Source organism: Callorhinus ursinus, unplaced genomic scaffold (genome assembly GCF_003265705.2).
Source record: "Callorhinus ursinus isolate GAN/ISIS: 27379988/994484 unplaced genomic scaffold, GSC_fseal_2.0 scaffold129, whole genome shotgun sequence".
NCBI classification, from domain to species: Eukaryota; Metazoa; Chordata; class Mammalia; order Carnivora; family Otariidae; genus Callorhinus; species Callorhinus ursinus.
Window position 1 is genome coordinate 256,833 of NW_027397191.1, and position 23,035 is coordinate 279,867.

Here is a 23,035-nt window from a genome sequence, read left to right on the forward strand (position 1 = left end):
CTTATAAACCTAATAGTACTGTTTGGCTTTTAAAAATATGCATAGATAGTATTTTGTTAAATAAAAAAAAAACCCTATTTTTGTAAATGTTTCATGGACAATTATGGAGAGATTTATTATTATTAATTGCCTACATAATTATTCACACTACCTCCTTGCCCAACAATCTCCCAATACACTTTTTTAAATCATTAGGAAATATTCAAGATGTTCAAAATATTACAAATGTTAACATAAAGAATACACACGTAACCACGTAGCTGAGGAAATCAGCATTAACAGTACAAATGAAGTCCCTTCTTCCTTCTCTTCAGAAGTTATAATGACTATACCCAAACAGCTAAACTTTCTGATTTAAAACTAGTTATCCATTCCCTCTCTTTATTTTACTAAGGTTAGAGTCATCTGATGTGATTTCTCAAGTATCTGCTTAAGGATTCGCTAAAGGTTCTTAAAAGCGTTTTCTCTGCTCGTTGATGTGATATCTAGATTCTTCCCATAAAAAAGCCAAATCTCCTGATTTCCCTTACCTATCAGTGGTACAACCCTCAGGCTTGAAGTATAGCCATTGCCCTTGACTTCTGTCTCTTTGACACCCCAACTCTGTCTTGGCCGGTTCTGTCCTTACATGGGATGAGGTGAGGGAAAGATGGTCTAGTACAAGGGAAGGAAGTTTGTTCCCACTGCACAAGTCCAGGAGCAGAAGCTCAACCTCACCCGGGTCTCCGCTGGCGGGAGAATGTTAGCGGCTCCCTGCTCCATACCCTACAGTTTTCTTTGCCTGTTTTAAAATGTAGGTTTTATTTATTGTTTAGGTATGATGACATCAAGAGATGATTGCCACTGAGAAGAGAGCTTGTTACTCACTGTTCCTGAGGTGCATGTATGCCGTGCCCGGCCAGGCAGCGCCACATGTGGGGGGAAGCACCAAGGTTGGTCAGGAGGCTGAAGAGGTGGGAGGAAAATGTGGGCAAAAGCCTTTATTGTGGTTTCCATATGGAAAAGAACAGACGAAGGAGGGTAGGCAGGTTTAGAATTGGCCAGTTTGAATTATTTCAGTGGGGGAGTGTAGGGACCTGGGGTGATTAGGAAAGGTAAATAGCAGAGAGTAGCAGCCAAAGGGGAGGTGGGGAAGGGCGTTTGGGGCCCTGGATTGGTTAGTTTGCCTATGAAAGCTATGCTGGGGGCCCGGCAAATTGTTGGCTATCTCTAGGACTCTGCTAATCCTGAGAAGGGACAATCCCCCTCGCGTCTGTGAGGTTCCAAATATCAGAGCGTCAAGGAAGAAGAAGAAGAATACGGTTAATACAACCTTTAGTCTTCCTCACCCACGAGCTCTCAGCTCATGTGGCACTTCTTCAAGGGAGCTTTCTGGGACTCCCAGGCCAGGGCATTTTACTCTCACAGCTCCTTCACAATTTGTAGCTTATGTGATTATTTGATTAAAGTCTGTCTTCCTAACCAAACTTCTTAACCAAATCCAACATGAGGGCAGGTAATTTCTTTTTTGTCTACCTTTGTACCCATAGCTACAAAACCGTGCTTGGCACACAGTAGATGTTCAAGAAATACCTATCAAATAAATAAATGATCGAATGTCTCTGAGCCTTAGTGATTGGCACACCAAAATGAAAAACTACAGGAATTTCACTCATACCTACAAGTTAAATCCCTGAGACCAGCAGCTTAGAAACTATTTTCCAAGGAAATCATGCTTGGCATTTAGGGTGCTAGGTCAAACTTAAATAAGCTTATGCAATGAATAATATCCCTAACGTGTCTGACTCACAAACCATCGTTAACAGTGTGGGAAATACGGATTCTGAGTTCTGGACGGGAGAAGCCCGCACTTATCAGTGCAGTCAGCTCCTATGGGTGCATTCTAAAATTAGCAAGGATCTGGAGTGAGGCTCCATCCCGTGCGGAGGGAGAGGGTACCAAGCAATTCGATTTGCTCTCAGTTTACTTTTCCATAAGAGAGGTCTGTCCATAATCCCCTACTGTAGACATGAGCATGAATCCTAATGAACTTTGTCCTAAGACGTTTTGAAACATGCAGAGATCATCTTAGGACTGAGAAATTTCTGTGCAGCCCATGCAGAGGTCAGTTTCTGTTTATAAATTGAGGACCGCCTGAATGCCCAACCCATTACTTGACTCTGTGTGTACAGAATCACTGCAGCTTTGTAGCTTCATAGATCCAAGCTAGAAGAATGTGAGCAAGGAAGTCATGGTGTGGTGGTCGGAAGAATGATCCATTAGACGAGACTTGTAGCCCCAAGAGCGCTACTTGTTCCCCGAACACAGGGCAGTCATTTAGCCTGAGTGTTTCCTCATCATTTCCACTTACTGCACAAAACTACTAAGAAATTTAAAACACATAGAAGCGCAAAGAGCAAAATGCTCAGATCTTATTTAATAACTCCTAACACTGGAGTGAAGACTAATGCCGAGTGCTTATCTGGGAGCCACTGCTGTCAAGCTGTACAGGAATGTACTCAGTCGGTGGAACCCTAACGAAGACGTCCGCGACGTTACGCATATTTTGAACATGAGCAAGGTGAGGCAGGCATAGTAGTTCCAGCAGGCCACAGAGCCAGCGCTTGAGTCTGCGAAGTCTGGGGCCGGGGAGCCCATTCTTCTGTGCTACCGTGCGTCCCTGCAAGGAAACACACTTTGGGAAAGTGGGCCGGGGCTCTGATGATTGTATTGTCCCCTCCCCCGAAGCACGGGAGGCAAGGCGAGCGTTCGTTCTCCGGACCCACAGGCCACAGTGGCACACGCGCAGCGCCGGAGGGAGAGAAGGGGTTCGTGGCCTGATGCGAGGGCGACATCACGGAGCAAGACAAGAGTTGTCTCCCGAGATGTCCCCTTGGAGGCTGGTTTCACCTGGTCTTGCATCATCCTTTTGTTCTCCATGGCCTCCTCTGAGGCTCTGAAACAACAGAACCTGCCCCTCACCATCCCTTTGACACAGACGATTTTGCGGTTTCACCTTAATCCTAAATTTCCCTGGTAAAGCAACCACAGGTGGCTTCGACCTCAGCGGCTTCAGGATATACTCCTTCGTGAGGGTCTTCTTCCAAAACCTCAGGCTGGAACGCTGTAGGCCAGGTTCGCGGTTCCAGAGCGGCGGGCACGCGGCCGCTCGGCCTCCCGGCCCCGCCCGGGCCGCAGCTGCGCAGACGCTGGGCTGGCAGACGGGCCCGATTTCAGCCTCACACAGGAACTTGCCTCCCGGGGCGGCACCCGGCTCTACACGGCCTTGGCCTCCTTCGCGGGCTGGCACAACGCGCGCAGTCGCGCGTCCCTCCGGCACAGGGGAGGTGGCCTCTCCGAGCGACGCGCACCCTCCCGGCCCGCTGAGAACACGGCTGAGAACTACAGTTCCCAGAAAGCCCCGCGGCGTCCCGGCTCCCGGACTCCATCTCCCAGGAGTCTTAGGGACAAGCCCCGCCCACACCGAGAACCCTGTGTGACGTCCCTGCCCCAAGCTCCCGCTGGCGTGGGGTGGGCGGCCCTCGGCAGGCGCTGGGCGTGCCGGTGCGCCCCGTTGGGGGCGGGGCGGCCGGCCGTGGGGGAGCGGCTGCCTTTTCTCACCAACTGATGAGTCGGGGTGAAGCCGTCGCCCTTGCTCGTTCCCCGGCCTGCCGCCTGCTGATGTGCGTCCCGGATGTGTGCGCTGGCGGACTGAGCCCCCTCCCGGGTCCTGACTGCGCCCGACCGAGGGGGCCGCCGCCCTGCCCGGAGCGAGCAGCGCACGGTGCTCCTCCCGTCGGGCCGATCCAGTAAATGTGCGCCCAGCCTCTCTTCCTCCCTGATACCTGTTTGTACCTACCCAGCTAGGTATGGAGAGAGAGGCGTGTGTTTATATGCAACAAATTACGGTGTACATGTAACAGGTTACATCCTCAACTCCCCCACGTTCGTGTTTTACACTGTAAGTTTTAATAGTGCTGCCAAAGACCCAACTAATCCTGCCCTGTGTCAGCTTTCCTTCTCAGGCTTTCTAAACGCCAGTGTTCTTATTTTGTACCCTTAGCAAATGCTTCGGTCACGTATTATCAAAACAACTTTATAAAATTAGTTTTATTAGTTGTGATAATGGCATTATGGTTATGTTTTAAAAGGAAGAAAAAGTCCTTTATGGGTTAGGAGATACAACTCATATAATATCTGGGTCTTATTGAAAAATACTCCAGGAATAAATAAAAGGGGAATGAGGGGGCGATCACTAAACAAGATTGGCAAAATATTGATCAGTATTGAAGCTGAGTGAGGGATACAGTGGAGTTCACTATACTAGCCTGTGTCTAATGGAAATTTCCTTTAATGATTTTTATGTGTACCAGTATTCCTCATGGAACAGTGAGGTCCACCAATTCCTTCCTGCCTCATGTTCAAGTCATCCCTTCACCACTGCCCAAATGAAGAATTTTTCCCTCCAGTCACCTCCGTGATGCTAGCGATTCCTTTCCCTGGGACCCATCTTGTTACTAGATTTTCCACCGTACCTCTGAGGCTAAAGTAAATCTCTGCTTTTCCCAGAACATGCCTTTTATCTTCGTGCTCCCCCACTCTCTCTCCTCCTGGTCTCAGACATACGTGACCTTGGCATCTGACTTACAGCCTTCTGCTCTATTTCTTGGTCTCGTTTCATTCTGAGTGACATCAGTGTGGCTCACAGGGTAAACGCTCGGTAAATATTTGTTGAATCTCCGCGTCCACATGGATGAATCATCCAGCAACCATTCTGCCTTTTCTCTGGAACCCTGGTGTTCTTGGCAGGCAGGAATCCCCATGCCTTTGGCCAGTGTAGCATCTGCGCCTTGTGCTTTTCCTCTCCCACCGGTGAATCTAATCCTTCCCTTTTTAATTCTTGTTCCAAAAGTTCTCCTCCTCCTCTGCCTTTAAAAGGTGCCTGCCGTCTGCTCCCCACCCACCAGCTTCTGTCCTCCACACTTTGCACACCCACCACTTAGCTCCTCTCCATCCCAACTTCATTGGAGATCCAGTCCTTTATGTCTCCTTTATGACTTTGCTCTCACACTCTTCAGTTTTCAGTCTTCTTCTGGTGACTCATTTCATTATCACTTTAAACAAGTCTAATAGATCTCTTCTATTTAAAAACATCTTCATTAAACCCACATGCTACTCTAGCCACCAAGCTAATTCTCTCCTAATATTGCCAGATTTCTGTCCCTTTAGACTGTTTCTTCAGCTCTACACCATGCCATCATCCGCGTGTTCCCAGCCCCCGGAATTTGACCTGTCCCCTTGCAGCTCAGCTACATCTGCTCACAGGGAAAGGAGAATTAAAACTCCATGGGGCTATCATTTTCACCAATCAGATGCAAAAATTCCCAGATTTGACAGCATAGTTGTTGTCAAGGCTGTGGGGAAGAGTCGGTCTCAGAGGTCGCTGGTAGGAGCAACCCCACGAAGGGGAGTGTGGCAATATCTGACAGTTGCATATATCTGCACCTATTTAAAATGACATATATACGAAGTGATTCATTGAATAGTTTGTAATAGCAAAAAAAAATTGATAAGAAGCTAAATGTCTTCCATCTACGGAATTGGTTGAATAAATTCTGCCTGTCCATACAATGAAATACTGTGCGTCTTGTGATGGTTCATTTTATGTGTCAACTTGGCTAGGCTCTGTGCTGAGTTGTTTGGCCAAACCCTAGGTGTTTCTGTGAAGGTATTTTGTAGATGTGATTATTGAGTAAAGTTGATAACCCTCTGTAACGTGGGTGGGCCTCATTCAATCAGTGGTAAGCCGTAAGACAAAAACAGGTTTCTCAGAGCAGAAGGAATTCTGCCTCAAGACCTTAACACCGAAATCTTGCCCGAGTTTCCAGCCTGCTGGCCTGCCCTAGGGATTTGGGACTTGTCAGCTCCCATGATTGCATGAGCCAATTTTTTAAAATAAATCTCTTTCTGTATCTAAATCTGTATGTCATCTATATGGATTCTGTTTCTCTGAAGAGAATGAAACACCACCACAAAAAAAAAAAAAAAAAATCTCCAGAATATATTTTTGAGTGAAAAAAAGCCAGGTGAATAACATTCTATGTGCCATATCCAGTGTTAAAGAAGAATTAAAACAAGAATATGAATTTATGTTTGCTTTTATCTGCACCAGAATCCTTAGAAGGGTACACAAATTAATTAAAGTGGTTACTTGAAAGGGACTTCTGGACAGGTGCAGGACAGAGGTAGGGGTGACAAGTACAATGTATTTTCGTGATTTTTGAGCCATGTGACTATTTTTACCGGTTCAAAAACTTGCATTTTCTGTGGATTTCAGGAGCTCCTACTTGCCACACACAGTCTTGCCTTGGAATTTCATCTCGCTTCTCAGAGCTTTGACCCTCCTAGTACTCTGACTTGCTTTATCTCTTTCTCTGACTCTTCTGTTTCTTGACTTTGGACATTCTCCAAAGTTCTGTGTTTAGCATCTTTCCTCTGGCTCTCCGCAGCTTAAACCATTAACTCTGCGGTCCTGGTCTACATCGCCACACAGCCTTCCTCATGAGCTTAAGACCTACGTTTCCACCTATTTCCTAGGTGTCTGCAGATCACTATTCTGTTGGCGCCACAAACTGATGTGTGTGAAAAGGAACCCATCATCTTCAACCCCACTTGTTAGACTGGCTACCGTGTCGAGTGGTATCCCCAGCCCTTTAGAGGGCATTTTGGTGGTCACAGTGACTTGGGAGTGTTACTTTGATTTAGCGGGCAGGAGTCGGTGATGATAAACATCCTAAAATGCGTGTGGCAATCTGGCACAGTGGGAACTGTCCCCCTCAAATGCCAGTAGGGTGACCGCCTCACCTGCCAACCCATTGTCTTGGTTCAAGCTATGGTGCCATCTGCAGCTCTTCTCTTTTCCTTACTCCTACAGTTAGCCCATCACCCAGCCCTGTTGATCCCCCTTTTGCTGCCGTCTCTGGCTTAGTTCACATACGAGCTCTCAGCTACAACTTTGTGAAGGCTTCCTAAACTGGTCTCTGCCTCTGGGCTTCCATTTCCTGCTCTTCACATTTGCTGTCAGTTATCTTCCCCCAAAACATAGCTGATCGTGGTACTCTTGAGTAAGCATACACCCGAGACTGAAAGCCCGCTTTGCCCACCTTCTCTCCACTCCTGACCTGTGTGGGGCAAAGCATCCCTTTCCACCTCCTCTGTGCTCCCCTCTGGGGAAGGACCAAGGTGCTACTCAGGAGCTCCTAGATTCCCATGCGAAAAAAATCACCCTCCTGGGGCGCCTGGGGGGCTCAGTCGTTAAGCGTCTGCCTTCGGCTCAGGTCATGGCCCCGGGGTCCTGGGATCGAGCCCCGCATCGGGCTCCCTGCTCGGCGGGGAGCCTGCTTCTCCTTCTCCCTGTGCGCCTCCCCCCCCACCCCCGGCTCGTGCTCTCTCTTGCAAATAAAAAAATTTTTTTTAAAAATTCTGGATCTTGAGATGGGGAGATGATCCCGAGTACGAGGGTGGACCTCCTAAGAGGGAGGCAAAGAAGAGGAGGCGGCAGTGGGGACCGAGGCTGGAGTGATACCACCATCTCTAAGAGGCCAGGAATGGTGTCTCCCGTGCAGCTTCCCGAAGGAGTATGGCCCTGGCAATACTTTGATTTTGGCCCAGCGACACTGATTTCAGACTTCTGGACACCAGGAACGTGAAAAGGAATGTGCTGTTTAAAGCCTCCAAGCTTGTGGTACTTTGTCCCAGTGGCCGTGAGAGGCCGTACTCTTCTGCCCTTGCCCTTCCAGGCTCGGGGGTGTCTCTGGGATGGCTCAGTGCCAGTGCTCCGTTGGCCTTGCTTGGTTCCCCATCTTGGGGGAATTTTCTTCCATTGAACTGCTTGAGGGGGGCATCAGTTTCTCTCTGGGACTCTGCCCGGAGGTGCGGCAAAGAAAGTAAGGGAGCAGCCAAGAAGAGGCCCCCGAAAATCTCTTCCTTTACCAAGAGACCCACGTTTGTTTCCGGATCTTCTTGGGCAGTGATGGGGCCATCGGCCGTCAGAGCTGTGAGTCCAGGTTTTGCTGGCCCTAGAGTGTTCTGCTCAGAACTGCCTTTCTAGGGGGTCTTAGTAACCATACATTCCCTACTTCCTGGGCCTTGAGCCTGGATATTTTCTTGCCGGTCCAGGACCGAGGTGAGTCAGGCAGTGGTGGGTTCATCCACAGCTCAAGCACCTGGACGCCCATCTGAGGCACAGGGTGTGACCGAGACAGTGTCTGGAACACAGGTCCCATCCCATTGTGAGGGCATTCTTTCCCTCCCTTCTCCACACCCCTTTACAGGGACAAATCCAGAGAGAGAGAAACTTCTCTGACCTTTCCCTTGTTGCATCAAACTATTTTTTCCTGGGAACCCCTCTCTACCAGCAGCTGGAAAGAGATCTAGCACCACTGAAATCGAATAATTGCAGTTCACAGAGGAAAAAGTTAATGGATTGTTGTTTTTTTCTTCCCATCAACACTAATTTGCTCTGCCATATTTCTGAAACCTTTAGCAACTGCCAACACTCTCAGCACTGATAGACTACAAAAGGAAAGAACAGGGAGCAAAGTAATGATGCGTGGTGTAACAGTATGTCTTGTTCCAACGCAGCAGACAGGCGTGATCTTAGTTTTACAGGATGTTTTTGTAGAAGAGCCAGAATTTTTGCAGGCAGGCAGTTGGATTCCTAACACCTATGCATGAAGATCACCAGCTGAAACCCAAGCTGTGTTCGCGCAAGGACTCAGATGGAGGTGGTGGCCTGGTGACCGGACGCGGGCACAGTGGATCGGATGTCAAGACTGATGACTCCACACCGGCACCAAGATGGTGTGAAAGTGAGACTTTCTGGGGAGAGCACAGCAAGCTCCCCACATGGTCAGAAAATAGTGTAGAGGGGTTCCTGGCGTGGGGTTTTATGATGGATGGGGGGACTGGGTGAGAGTTCTCACATGTGAGCCAGGGATTGTGTGGGTTGAACACCCTGCACCCCAGCATGCCCAAAGAAGAAGCACCAGGACTACCAGGCGGGGGGTGGGGGTGGGTGCCCAAAGCCAGGAATCAAAAATAGAAAGACCCTTAATTACAGGTGGTTTCTGCATGAAGTCGAGAACCTTACGGGAAAGAGTTCACGCTCAGGGAAGTGAGTGGCTGTGTATCAGACGTTCAGGACAGAGGTTCAGGAGCCGATTAAAGGGTGATTCTGGCACAAAAGAGTGCCACTTGCTGTCTGGGGTTTATACAGTCCTCTTTGTCAGCTGCTTGGATTATGGAGAGAAAACAGTAATAAAGATCAAGTCCAACTTTTCAAAGAACTCTCTCCAAACATCTGTTTCCTAGAAGGCGAGGGGACGTCTGTGCTTGTGTGTGTGCTACAAAGGATCGGGGCCGGGGGGAGGATGGAGAGGCAGTTTCTGGGATGGAGGGAGAAGTGAGGGCAGCGGGGTCTTCTCCTTTTTACGACCTAGACCTGGAAACCAGGTCACTTCTGCTGAGTGCTGCTCAAGGAGGGGTGACAGCCCCCGAGTTGGGGAGGTTGAGTGGGAGAATGGGCTTTCTGGAAGATCATGTTTTAGGACCGGAAATACTGCTAGGGCCATTTTTGGAAAATAGTGTTTCCAGCCAGGGAAGGATCTGAGAGACGGAGCTTTCCAAGCAGAAGCCACAAGGACCACTCTCCCTCAGTCACTGTGGTATTCACTCAATTCCTCAAATTTTGTACTTCTAGCACCCAGATTTATAAATGTTAACATTCTGTGTGGGTAGGATTCGGGAGGGTACTTTTGAGTTCTTTCATGTTTTTGAGTGTTAGTTGTCATTTTGCCGATCTCCAGAAAATGTTGCCATTATTCCATCAGTGTGGTAAATGGCAGAGGAGCTCTGTGTTTTCGAGCAGTTCGTACCAGAAACTTCGCTGTTTCATATTGAAGAGGGCACTGCAGGGCCGGTTTTAGAGTGAACTGCATGGATCAAGCGGCTCGTGAGAAACTCTGAGACCTTTCCCCAGCCTGCTGAAGAAGCAGTAACAAGATCCTCAGTGAGTCACGTACTTTAAAGCTGGAGAAGCACCGCCCTAGATGGTTTCTCAGCAAATCGATGATCAAGGTCCATGGGAGTATGAATGCTACACTGAAGTTTTTGGTTTTGGAGTCTAGTCTTTTTTTCATAACCGATTAGAAGATGAAACTACCTTATATGATCTTTATGTCCCCAAATTGATTGTTTTTTTTTCAACATTTTTGTATGCTAGAAAAATGAAGATTGCCCAGCTTAAATTTTACAGTAATCTTAAAAAAATATTAGAATTCATGTATCCAGTCTTTTCACTTTCATCATGCCCTATTTTTTCCCCGTTTACTCAACTGTAACTTTATAATTAAATGCATTTTTTTTTTTGGAAAATGGGTGAATTGATTTTTCAGCCAATTGGTCATACATTGATTTCTGTCTAATTCCCTTATGACAAATTGATTTCAAATGAATTGGTCTGATTCCACAGGAGGAAAGGTTTGGTGAAAGGTGGTGAGAAGTGGCTCAGGCACTGAAAAGAATCAATTTTAGGAAAACTCACAGTATCCATTTTATTATTCTGTAGCTCTCTGATGTATAGACAGGTTAAAAACCTATAGTTCTATTGATGGTCAGGATATTTAATTTCAGGGTTAAATGGTAATGCTACTTTCTGTCCATTGCTTCATGATCATTACAGTATAGACATTCATTTTAAAAGTATTGATCATTTGCTTTTTTTTTTTTTTTCAACTGAGGGTAGACTGGCAGTCCTCTGGTGCACTGAGGCAATGAAGTTTGCCTTGATGCTGTGATTTAGATTTTCAAAAGTTTTGTCAAGGAGCTTCATCAAAGGTTGTTACTATTTTTTTTAAGACTCATCTTGTGTTTGGGGAAACATTTTGGCAAGGAAAATGTCACGCAGATGGAACGCTGAGTACATACAACTATGGTGGAGATTGAAAGAGGTGTGTGTCTATGCGTTCTTGCCCCTGGAAGAAACCCAGTCGACTCAACACTCAGAGGGTGGCATTACTTTTGGTGACTTGCTGGTGGGCACCGTGAGGAGGTAGGAAAATAGGGACTTGGAAGCAAGCGGGAATAGAATTTGAATGCCCATTGCACCCTTACTATATGATTGACAGGAAAGTTAGTTACCATTTAAATTTCAATTTTATCACCTGTACAAGCAGGTATAGCAACACAAACCTCCTAGGGTTGTCGTTTTAAAAAAATGGGATAATGCATGTGAAGCGGCCTGGAATGCTGCTTTTTAATAAACAGTAATTATTATTGCTGTGGTCATTGTCCGGGGCCTGGTCCCCAGGGTTTGAGGCCAGGTGTGGCCGGACTATAGGAGTTTCTTCACACGGACCAGCGGAAATCAGATCCGTCATTTGAGACTCCCGTAGAACACAGGCCGCTCCTTTGTTCATTAGCTGCAGGACCGGCGCCTGTCGGGAGGGCTGGCGGGTGTGACGAGCGCAAGCCCCGCGCTCTCCTGGTGGGCAGATGTACAGCGCCAGCCAGGCCGTCACCAGAAAATAAGGATGCGGAAGAAGTGTGAGATTGTGCAAGGGGCGTCGGCTGTGTGATTCAGAAGGTTTGGGATCATGCTGAAGTCACTGATGCCGAGCGCCCCACACCGTCCCATTGGCCTCTGGCTCTCTAGGTCCCCCCAACTCACCTACGTACCCTTCCTTCAGGGGCCCCTGCGCCTCTCTTTCCTTCTTAGGGCCCATCCAGTTTCACTTCCTATTCTCTTCAGCCTGGAGGCTCGAATTTATCTAGGGACTTGGGCCGTGGGCCCTTTCCCTCCAAAACATAGGATCCTTAGGATGAATACTGACTCCTCTCCTCCCTCGTAATGTATCTGCCCTACTTTTTTTTTTTAAATTTTTTAATTTATTTATTAGAGAGAGAGAGAATGAGAGATAGAAAGCACGAGAGGGAAGAGGGTCAGAGGGAGAAGCAGACTCCCCGCTGAGCAGGGAGCCCGATGCGGGACTCGATCCCGGGACTCCAGGATCACGACCTGAGCCGAAGGCAGTCGCTTAAACAACTGAGCCACCCAGGCGCCCTGTATCTGCCCTACTTAACTTCCAGCCAGTTACCCAGTTATAAACACAAACTGAGTAGCTACCATCTGAGGGGGTGGGCCCCCTCCCCCTGCCCTTCTCCTTCCTGCTTCCGGTAAACAGAGCCTAGGCTCTGTGATCACTCTTTAGTCTTGATCCAAAATGTTCCCAGATTATCAGTCTACTTTCTCATTTGCATTTGTCCCAGTGCGAGAATTCACAAGAAGATGGATCAGACTCTGAAGACAATTCTTCAGGTAATTCTGGCACTTCTTTTAGAATATTTCCTTTGCCTTCTTGCTCTTCTTCCCTTGCATCTCTCTTACGTAAGCAGACTTAACTGGGCCTGGAGGTGAGGTAGGTGTCCTTGCCCCTCATTGCCACTTACAGGCCATCCTTTCCGCCTCGGCCCTAGACCCCCCCCTGCCACCAAGACATCCGCCATCAAACTAGACCACCCACCACCCCTTCTTGGAGCCATCTCCTGATCCCAAGTCACCGCTTCATCTCCTGAGATCACAGCACCTGCCCCACTCTTCCCAGTTACAGTCATGTAGTCAGTCCACCCAACGCCCGTGCTCTCGGGTCTCAGCTTCCTCTCCTCCAACCGTCTGCTTTTCTCTTTCTCTTCAGGCATCTCCACCCGGAGGCACACCCTAGACCTTGCGTCCTCACCAGTGAGTACACGCCTCACAACCTCCATGGCAAGCAGCCCGCTTCCTGACTGCCATGTCCTTCCTACCTTTTCGGCTTCCTCCCTCTAGTACGACATATCTGTTTTCAGCCTCAACAAAACCTAAAACAGTAAGACCTGTGGGTTTTTCTTTGCTTCCCTCCGTTCTCCGCGTAAATGCCACAGGTCATTATTATAATCCATGTCTCTCAAGCAGCCTTGCTCTCTTAACCCTCTCTTGGGTCACACTGTCCTGGGAAAATCCTGGTTAAATCCAGTTTTCAGCTTATTCTATCCCTGCCCCCATGCAGCGGAACATCAAAGGGAGCTCAGAGATGGTGATGGGTCTCCTTGGAAATTCCCTTTGACTCTTCAAAGGGCCTGTCTGTCGCCCTCTTCCGTTGGTCACTCCCCCGCGCTGTCCGAGGTCCCCATTCGCGCCTTGTATCCTCTCATTAGGCCTCTGACAGCTCATCACCCACTTCTCCGTCTCCGCTCATGACCTCTAATTCTGTGAAAAAACAGAAGCAACTGAAGGAGAACTTCCGCAGCCTTCCTCCACCAACCTCCCTACAACCACAGCCAAACACTCTGTGCTCCCTCCTGTTTCTGCAGCCATCCTGGTCACGCTCCTGTTTTAAGGGCAGCCCTCCCCCTTGTGCCCTGAGCTCACTGCGTTCTGCTCCCTTCGGGACTTCCCTTTAACTTCACTCCTCTCTGGGTCATCAGCTTTTCCCGCTCTACTGGGTCAGGCGTAGGAGCATTCAAACATACTGTCCTACCTCCTATTAAAAGTCATCACCTCGGCGCCTGGGGGGCTCAGTCGGTGAAGCGTCTGCCTCCGGCTCAGGTCACGATCTCACGGTCCTGGGATTGAGTACCGTGTCGGGCTCCCAGGGAGAGCCCTGGGAGCTTCTCCCCCCGCCCCTCCCCCCCACTCACTCTCACTTGAAAAAATACAATCTTAAAAAAAAAAAAAGTCATCAACTCAATATCTGCCTCTAGCAACTACCCCAATTTTCTTTTCTCGTTCTGGCAAAACTCAAGTGCCCAAACTTGCTTTCTCCAGTTGCTTCCTTCCTACTCTCATGTTCACCCCACCAGTCAGGTCTTGGTTCCTGCAGTCCACCAAAGCTGCTCTTCAGGTCAACATCGATCTCTTCCCTGCCAAATCTAAAGGTCAGTTCTCAGTTTTCATCGTTGGCAGCCTCTCAGGAGACGAGTCGATCACCTTCTCATCCTTAAACACTCTTCAGCGGGCTTCCAGTGCACCCCTGGATTATCTCACTACCTCACACGCTGCCTGCCTTCTGCGTGGATCCCCACCTGATGTCTAAAAGCTGGGTTTCTAAGGGCTCAGTCCTTGAAACTCTTGTTTCTCTGTACTCTCCTCCAAAGCCACACCATCCGCTCCCATGATTTTAAATACACACTGTAGACTCCCAGCAGTGGACCTCTCCTCCGTACTGCAGACTTGCGCATCCTACAGCCGACTTGATGTGTGCACTTGGGTGTCTAAAGTATCCGGAGCAACACTTGGCCCAGGTAGCTAAAATAAAAACACCATGAAAACGTCGGCAAAGATGCAGAGCAGTGGAAGCTCTCGAATATGGGTGGTGGCGGTTTGGCAGTGTCTACTGAAGTTGGACCTACGTATACCCTGACACGATCATTTCACTCCCAGGTGTACTCGGAACAGAGATGGGCACATATGTGCCCAAAAGACGTGCAGGGATGTTATCAGGTGGCGTTATTCCCAACTGCCTCGAAGTGGAAACAATCCACGTGATACACCTGTGGTAGAATGGAGTGCGACGTTCACAGCTCCTCCCAACAACATGGATGAGCCCCGCAAACACAATCTGAGTTTAAAAAGCTAGTCACACAAGCCTGTTGTATGAGCACAGGTCAAAAACAGGTGAAACTGATCTCCGGTGTTGGAACGCAGGACGGTGGTTCCCTGGGGGACGGAGACAGGTTGTGACTGGAAGGGGTAGAGCAGGGGTTTACTGGGACGCTGGTAATGCTCTTCTTTCGGGACCTGAGTGATATTGTACCGATGTGTTTTGTACACTTGTATCCTGTGGGGTTTCCCATGTTTTAACAGGTTCCCAGACTGAATTCAGATTCCTCACCCCTTCTGTGAACCTGCTCCCTCTTTGGTCATCTTTTCTCCAGGACTCGGCAGCTGCTTTCTTCATGTTACTCAGGCCGGAGCCCTTAGAGCAGATGTAGGAAAGACGTTAGGGTTCGAGGCAGACGGCCAGGAAGGAATGCTTGAGACATCTTTGGTGCAAAAAGGTGGTTTTCGTAAAGCACGGGACAGGACCCGTGGGCAGAAAGAGCCGCGCTGGGGTTGTGAAAAGCGGCCCATTGTATACCTTCAAGTTGGGAGGCGGTTAGGGAGAGCGTGAGTCAACTGGGAATTTGGAAGCAAGGTTTCTAGGACCTCGCGGGGGCTGGCTGTTACTGGGGAAAGGTCATTTATTACCGTCTAATAGAACCTGAGTCATGAGACCCTTCAGACGTCTATCGGTGGACCGTGTGCTTTGCTTGGGGGACGATTGCCAACACGTGTCTTGGGGGAGGGTGGTAGAGATCGAGGAAGTTTCCAAAGGAATTCTTATATTTTAAAGTAGACTCACAGGGTCCTGGGGGCCGGGCTAGCATTGCCTTTTGCCCTCAGCAGAGTAGTAGTATACATTGCGCTCGGCTCAGGCAGCTGAGCTCCCAGAGGAGGTCTCTCTGCCCGTTTCAAGGACTTGTCAGTGGGCTGTGGGTAGTAAGGAAATTTTTCTTTTGCCTTTGCTTCCCACGTCAGAGCCATTCTGGTTTCTTTCTCTCGCACTTTCATGTCCAAACCATCAGCAAACCTGGTCTGTTTTTTCAGAGTAGCGCCTCAACCCAGCTACTTCCTACGTTCACTAACCCTTCTTTTTTTTTTTTTTTTAAAGATTTTATTTATTTGAGAGAGCGAGAATGAGAGAGAGCGAGCACATGAGAGGGGGGAGGGTCAGAAGGAGAAGCAGACTCCCTGCTGAGCCTGATGCGGGACTCGATCTCGGGACTCCAGGATCATGACCTGAGCCGAAGGCAGTCGCTTAACCAACTGAGCCACCCAGGCGCCCCATTCACTAACCCTTCTGTCCGGGTCACCTGGGCCAGCCGGGGTAGCATGCCACCCAGGCCCCGCAGTCTCTTCCCTCCACCACAGCCAGCGACCCTCCTAAAACCTAAGAAAAATCCTGTCACTGCCCTGCTCAACAGCCCCCGGTGACCTCCCATCCCGTTCAGAATAAAATGCCCAGTCCTTCCCAAGGCCAGGAAGGCCCCGTGTGCACGCTTCTGCAGCTGCCTGACCTCATCCACCACTCACCGGGCTCCGGCCAGTGTCCTCCAGCTGCCGAAGACGCTCTGTCTCAGGCCCTTTGTGGCCACAGCCCGGTGCCCAGGAGGCTCTCCAGATACCGTCATTCCTTCACTTCCTCCAGCCTGTGCTCGGCGGTCTCCTCAGAAAGGCATGTCCCAGCCAGCCTACTTCCACAGCCCTGGTGGGATTTCTCACCAGCCATCCATGCTGCTCCAGTGTTGGTTCAACCACTTACCCCATCGCTTGGCATTCTACACATCCATTTATAATGTGAATTCTGTGGAAGCAGAGGTTTGGTCTTGTCCACATCTGACCCCCAAGCACTCTAAGGTTAGGTAGCTCATAAGCACTGGCTGTGGTTGGATTATTTTTGATGGAAAACCCCAATTTTTTTTTGCTTTAAAGATTTTACTTTGAGAGAGCACAAGCAAGGGTGGGGGCAGAGGGAGACGGAGAAGCAGATTTCCCTGCTGACCCCGGGATCGTGACCTGAGCCCAAGGCAGCCGCTTGACCAACTGAGCCACCCAGGCGGCCCTGAAGACCCAAATGTGTAAGAATGATGAGGTTATTGATATTTCCCCTTTTCCCCCAACAACGTATTTGACAAAAACCTGGTCAGGTGGCCCTTTATCTATAATCTGGTGGCAGATAAGGAAATTGCCAGTCTAGGACTGAGGGAAAAATGTGTGGTCTTTACATGCTCAGTCTTGGACGCTGAAACACCCGAAGAAACTACATTATGAAGGTCATAGAATTTTTTGTAAATAGTAGAGAATTTCTCGTCTCATATTGTCTGGTTTTATTGGTTATTTCTGAGACCCTTTTATTTTGGGGCAGCTTGTCAGTGGATGGTACACCTCTCATGTAAACTGAACTCCTAGCTTTCTGGGCTGGTTATAAGTTCAAGGAAAAGGCTAGAACTTCTAACTTCCAGTTTTCCTCTTTAGATTTTAATTTTACTTTGCCGTCTAGTAAGACATAGTGGGATAGAGCATGTTATTATCCATAGTTACTTTATAGATGTTTGTGGCATATAAGTGACACAATTAAGAAAAAAGGACTAAGAAACCACTCGCAGGAACTTCCTCTCTCGGCTCTTAAGATGGGGGGGGAGGGAGGAATGTACATGGCGAGGGGGCAGCTCAGGTCACCTTCACTCACCACCACCGTGTAGGATTAGGGTGTCTGAGCAGAAGCGGCAGTTGCAAATCTGCCCCCCTGGGGACGTGGAATGTGTTCTGGGACAAATAATAAAGAGGGTTTCTGGAGCTACTCAAAAAGAAGATAAAGAAACGAAGGTCATGCCAACCTCTGGAGGGCCTCTGCTTCTGCGTCCTGCAGGCCTGTATGATCGGGGAGAGATCTGGGCAGATGGGGGACAGGCAAGCAGAGGAAGTAAGCTGGGCAGTGACCATATGCTCCGGGTGCTCTGGACCTGACGGCATCTGTGATGAGTGGAACCAAGTGGGATCTTTCAAGGTTGGTGACACATTTCCACATAAATTCTACTCCTTCATTTAGGAATTGGTGGCACAAGGACAGGCGTCCTCGCATCCCAGACTGTGGTGTTTTCCATCTGGGGGTCTCCTTTGACACGAGAGGACCCTTCACGCAGGTACAGACACTTCATTTCCTTGCCCTGTGGGAGGGGCTCCGACCCCACCCCAAGCTTACTCCGTGCCCTGCCCGTCCCCACCTCCGAGGTGGGGGGACTCTAACCCCCACATGATGGAAGCCTTGAGGGATTATGAAATTCCAAGGTGGCATTCCTTTACAGATGTTCCAAATTACAACAGAATAAGGTCGTGAGATTTAAAATGGCTACATTTTTCCTGAATTCAATCTGTTTTTCACTGTCTGGCACCTCCACTTAAGGAGGGGACAAGACTCCAGTGTAGGTCACTGGCATTTATAAAAGCCACAAAGACTACACTGATTTTTTTTTTTCACTTGTGAGAATCTGCAGCACCCACTCCCCACAAACCTTGCTGTAGGAGAGGCTAGAACTTTGCTCTGCTACCCTCTGTTCTCCGAGCTCTCCATTCTCAAGGCCCAGCTGGGAAGTCGTTAGTTGCCCAGAAAAGAGCTACCTGGTAATCTGACTAGATCTGGAAGAAATCAAAGGGGCCTGTCCCTTCTGGGCTCAGCCCCTATGGATTTCTGGCTCGCACGTTACCCTGACCGGGTCTGCCTCAAATGGCCGGGCAGGCCGGAGCCACACACGGCCAGGGAGGTCGTTAACACTGTCACCTGCCTTTGGTATCTGGGGCCAAGGAAAAGCAGGTAAGATGACCTTTACACAGCGGTTTAATTTCTGCACTTTGGTGAGGAAATAAATTAACCCTACCTCCCAGAGCATGAGAACCCAACTTATGAAACAAGATGACAGTCGAAATTACGTGTACGAGTTATATGAGGCTTCTAGGAGGAGCCACTGGAAGCTACTGACTAAAGGAGTGGGTCATCTAATCCAGTTGTTCTTTCTGGGCTGCACATTAGGAGTTTAAAAAAATAAATACTGAAGCCTGGTCCCCACCCACTAGGCCAGTTAAATTAGTCTCCGAGGGTGGGGCCTTAGCAGCAAATTTTATAAAGTTCCTGAAGTGACTGCACTCTTCAATGAGGGTTAAATAACACTGGTTTCGCTACAGAGGAGGATCTCTGTAGTTGTGATAAACTCCTAGGATGCTAAAACATACTAAAAGAAATAGGAACAGGAAGGTTTAATCCTTGCCCTGAGGTAAGCCAGTATATACTAATGAATTATTAATTTAAGAATGCTTTTTAATTCTTTTTATTAGGAAGCAGTTACTTAACTTAAATGCATTAGAACAGGAGCATAATAGATCCCCCGTCTAGTTACTGAAGCACAAATGCTTTCTATTAGCAAAACATGCATAAATATACACACTGTAGATGCAACACAGCAAAATGCTGATGTACAGTAATCCTAATCAAGAGTATATCGTGAACATACAAAACTGGAATATAAAACTCCAAACTCCTGAAACCCATCTACTCCAGATCCCTCATTCACAGAGCAAACTGAAACTTAAAACAGTTGAATTTTCCAATGTCACCGAGTTGCTTAACAACAACATCACTGGATTCCTTCAGCCCTTTGTGTCCTTTCCATGCCATAGTGGATGGTGAAAAGTAAAAATATTTTGAGCAGTTTGCTTACTTCACTCTGATTCCTCGGTACTTAACCAAAGGACAACGCGGACTTCCCGGAAGAGTCATATGCCCGGGTGCAGTCTCTGATGTTTGTTGAGAGCAGAACGGTATCTGAAGGCCTTCCCACAGTCGTTACACCCAAAGGGTCTCTCCCCTGAATGAATCCTCTGGTGCTGGATGAGGTACGTGCTCTGGCTGAAAGTCTTCCTGCATTCGTGACAGTTGTAAGGTCTCTCCCCCGTGTGCGTGTTCTGATGTTCCGTCAGGTGGGTGCTCCGGCTGAAGGCCTTGTCACACTCGGTGCACTTGTACGGCTTCTCTCCGCTGTGGATGCGCTGGTGCTGAGTCAGGTGAGAGTTCTGGCTGAAAGCCTTCTCACATCTGTTACACTGGTAGGGTTTCTCTTCGGTGTGAGTCTTCTGATGCTGAGCAAGAGAGGAACAGTGCCGGAAGGCTTTGCCGCACTCGGCACACTCGTAAGGCTTTGCGCCTGTGTGAATTCTCTTATGCTGTGTGAGGTGGATGTTCTGGTTGAAGGCTCTCCCACATTCGTTACACTTGTATGGTCTCTCCCCAGTGTGTATTTTCCTGTGCTGAATGAGGGATGAGCCGTAACTGAAGGTTTTCCCGCACTCGTGACACTGGTAGGGCTTCTCGCCGGTATGGATCCTCTCGTGTTTGGCCAGAGATGAACTCCGAATAAAGGCTTTTCCACACTCCTTACACTCGTACGCTTTCTCCTGGGTGTGCGTCTTCTGATGCTGATTGAGGTTGGAGAGGTAACTGAAAGCCTTCCCGCACTCGGTGCACTCGAAAGGCTTCTCTCTGGTGTGGATTCTCCGGTGCTGAGTCAGGGAGGAACAGTAACTGAAGGCCTTGCCACACTCGGTGCATTTGTACGGTTTCTCTCCAGTGTGGATTTTCAGGTGCTGAGCGAGGGATGACCAGTAACTGAAGGATTTCCCGCACTCGGCACAGTCGTACGGTTTCTCCCCCGTGTGTGTTTTCTGATGCTGAGTGAGGTTCGAGTGCTGACTGAAGGCTTTCCCACACTCATTGCACTCATACGGCTTCTCCCCAGTGTGGATCATGTGATGGCGGATAAACGTCGAGGGCCCGTTGAAGGCCTTCCCACATTCATTACATTTATAGGTTTTCTCGCCGGTATGAATTTTTTGATGCTGAGTGAGGTGTGTGCTCCTGGTAAAGGTTTTATCACATTCATCACATTTAAAAGGTTTTTCTCCTGTATGAATTTTCTGATGTTCCATAAAGTGGCCTCTCTGGCTAAAGGCTTTTCCGCACTCATTGCAAGTATATGGTTTCTCGCCAGTATGAATTCTCTGATGCTGAACAAGATGGGTCCTCTGACTAAAGGCTTTCCCACATTCATCACATTTATAGGGTTTTTCTCCAGTGTGAATTCTTTGATGTTGAGTAAGAGATGGACCCTCAATGAAGCCTTTTCCACACTGATCGCATTTATACGGTTTATCTCCAGTATGAATTCTTTGATGGTTTATAAGGTTTTCACTCCGGCTGAAGGCTTTTTCACATTCATTACATTTGTAGGGCTTTTCTCCAGTATGTGTTCTCTGATGGCGAATGAGAGCTGAACAATAACTAAAAGCTTTCCCACATTCGTTGCACTTACAAGATTTCTCTTTTTTAACTGGGTTTGTATTCTGTTTGGCGCTTGTTTTAGTAGAGGTCTCTTCTGGAGATTTTTCTTGTGTTGCAAGGTTTGAACTCACACTGATGCGTTTTTCAGAGTCCTTAGTTACAGGGCCTCTCTCCCAGGTGGGTACTGTCTTTTCAGTGATTTTTATTTCTCTTGCCCGTGTCTGGTGGTTTGCCTGATGCTTCTCCACACTGCTTCCACACCCCCAGCTTTCTAAAGAGTTAGAACTACAAGGATCATCCCTTCTGTGTCTTTCCACTACTGCCTCTTGACTTGGCTGCTCCCCAGAGATGTTCAGCACTCGGACTGAACTGCTATTTTCTGGTCTTGTCTCGCAGTCTGAAAGATAAAGAGAATGTCTCTGTTCTCTAAATAGAAGGGAACAAATAATTGCTGTTGTGGGAAGGACCTAATGAAGCTAAAAAGAAAGCCCTTAGGAAATCTTGAGGGTTTTCAAGTGTAGCCAATTATATCTGGGGAGAAAGTTGGAAAGAGCGAAGGATAATGATAAATAAAACACGAAGTGGCAAGAGAATGTCTCACTCAGTTTCGTAGATAATCTTGAAGAACCAGGAACATAATAGTTAAATTAGAAGCTGACCATAGGGACGAGAGATGGCCCAGGAGACACCATCAGACGAAAGCAAGTCTGAACGCGGATTCCTTGCCAACGAGCAGCAAACAAAAATCTGAGAACAAAGATTTCAAGTGAGGACAACTAGGGAAGCCCTGGCTAACCGGGACCACGGTCGTTAGCCGGGCACACTGAGGGAACAGTTACATCTCTGCCAGGAATGGGAAAGGTGCAGGCAGAGGACAGACTTTAAGGGAGGAAGACAGCAAGTTCAACTCCAGGCATTCTGAGAATCAGGAAGAGAACTGAGGGACCAGACTGCAGTGGTGTTTGTGGGGGTGGAAGATGCCAAAAGTAGAACCACCCAGATGTTCAGACAGAGGAGAGGAGGGATCGGCCCTAAAAAGGGAGCACAGGGTAGGAGAAACCACGGGAATGTCTGAGAAAAAAAGAGGGCAGGGGGGACCCTGAAAGACAGGGTGATGGGCGGGGTCAAACTTACTGCAGAAAGGCAGCAGAGGGACAGGCAGGCAGGCGCATAACCGGGGGGCGGAGTGTTGCTCAAGCCCAGGGAGGGGACAGCTACACGCAGCAGGGCAGTCAATGCTGGTAGATTCAGTAAAGAAACAAAGCAGCTTAATTACACATCTCTGTGGTTCTGTTGGTGACAGGAGGGCCGCTATCACCACCATCGTCACTGCCAGCGGGCACTGGGAGGCAGAGATGCAGGACAGCCTCCGCCCCCTCCATCCCGGGCGCCCTGGCTACGGGTGTGGCGTCTGGAAGCTGAGGCCGAAGCCGAACAGCTGAGCTCCCCCAGCACAGACCCGAAGAGTCGGGGGAATGGCCAGCTGTGCAGTACAAGAAATGGGTGTGTTTCCACTAACGGACTAACACCAAGAAAGACCTATTTGTACAGCACTTGGCCGTGAAGAATACCTTCTGGAAGTATTCCACAGTGAGGAACACAGAGATCATGGGGTCTGAGGCTGTTAAAGAGGAAAAGGGTGTCCAGCCCTGAGGGGCAGAAGAAGGCCACAAACGTTATCCACGTTGTCATGTCTTAGATCCGTGGTGGGGCAAAGAATGAAGGACTGGAGAGAGTTCCAGAAGGCCAGACTGAGCAGCACCATTCCTGCTGCAGAAAGGAATTCTCACTTTACTAAAGCAAAGCTGTGGGCCTCGACCACAACACTGCCACACCCCTGTGCGCTGGGACCCGAGAGACACAGCACGGGTCAGGGCTACCGGTCAGGATCCCGCAGGGGCCAGGTCTCCACCGGCCCAGAGGAGATGGCATGAGGAAGGTAAGGAGAGGAACCCAGACAAGGCCCAGGACGAGCAGCCACCTCACTGTGGGTGCTTCTACAACTCCCAACTACCCGCACGTGTCTGTGAAGCTGCACGTTGTTCTTACAGAGATAAAAACAGCCAAATCCACAGTTGAGAATGAGTCCGCTC

At 48.8% G+C, this 23,035-nt stretch overlaps 1 protein-coding gene and 1 long non-coding RNA gene across 7 annotated transcripts in view; one reads left to right on the top strand and one right to left on the bottom strand.

Moving 5' to 3' along the window:
* The first annotated feature begins 3,514 nt into the window (after positions 1-3,514).
* LOC141371921 (uncharacterized) lies at positions 3,515-22,377 on the top strand. Its single transcript, XR_012377269.1, has 4 exons — positions 3,515-3,846; positions 16,547-16,692; positions 17,664-17,757; positions 22,246-22,377. It is a non-coding gene; the product is annotated as an uncharacterized lncRNA (long non-coding RNA).
* The window catches only part of ZNF184 (zinc finger protein 184), a 29,098-nt gene continuing 24,983 nt past the window's right edge, over positions 18,921-23,035 (bottom strand). For 5 of the 6 annotated variants that reach the window (XM_073890143.1, XM_073890142.1, XM_073890144.1 and 2 more), the window contains exon 6: positions 18,921-21,339. In XM_073890143.1, coding sequence (XP_073746244.1) covers positions 19,382-21,339 — 1,958 coding nt within the window. In that variant the 3' untranslated portion in view covers positions 18,921-19,381. Of the gene's footprint in view, positions 21,369-23,035 lie in introns of all 6 variants that reach the window. The other variant, XM_073890146.1, reaches the window with a different exon arrangement.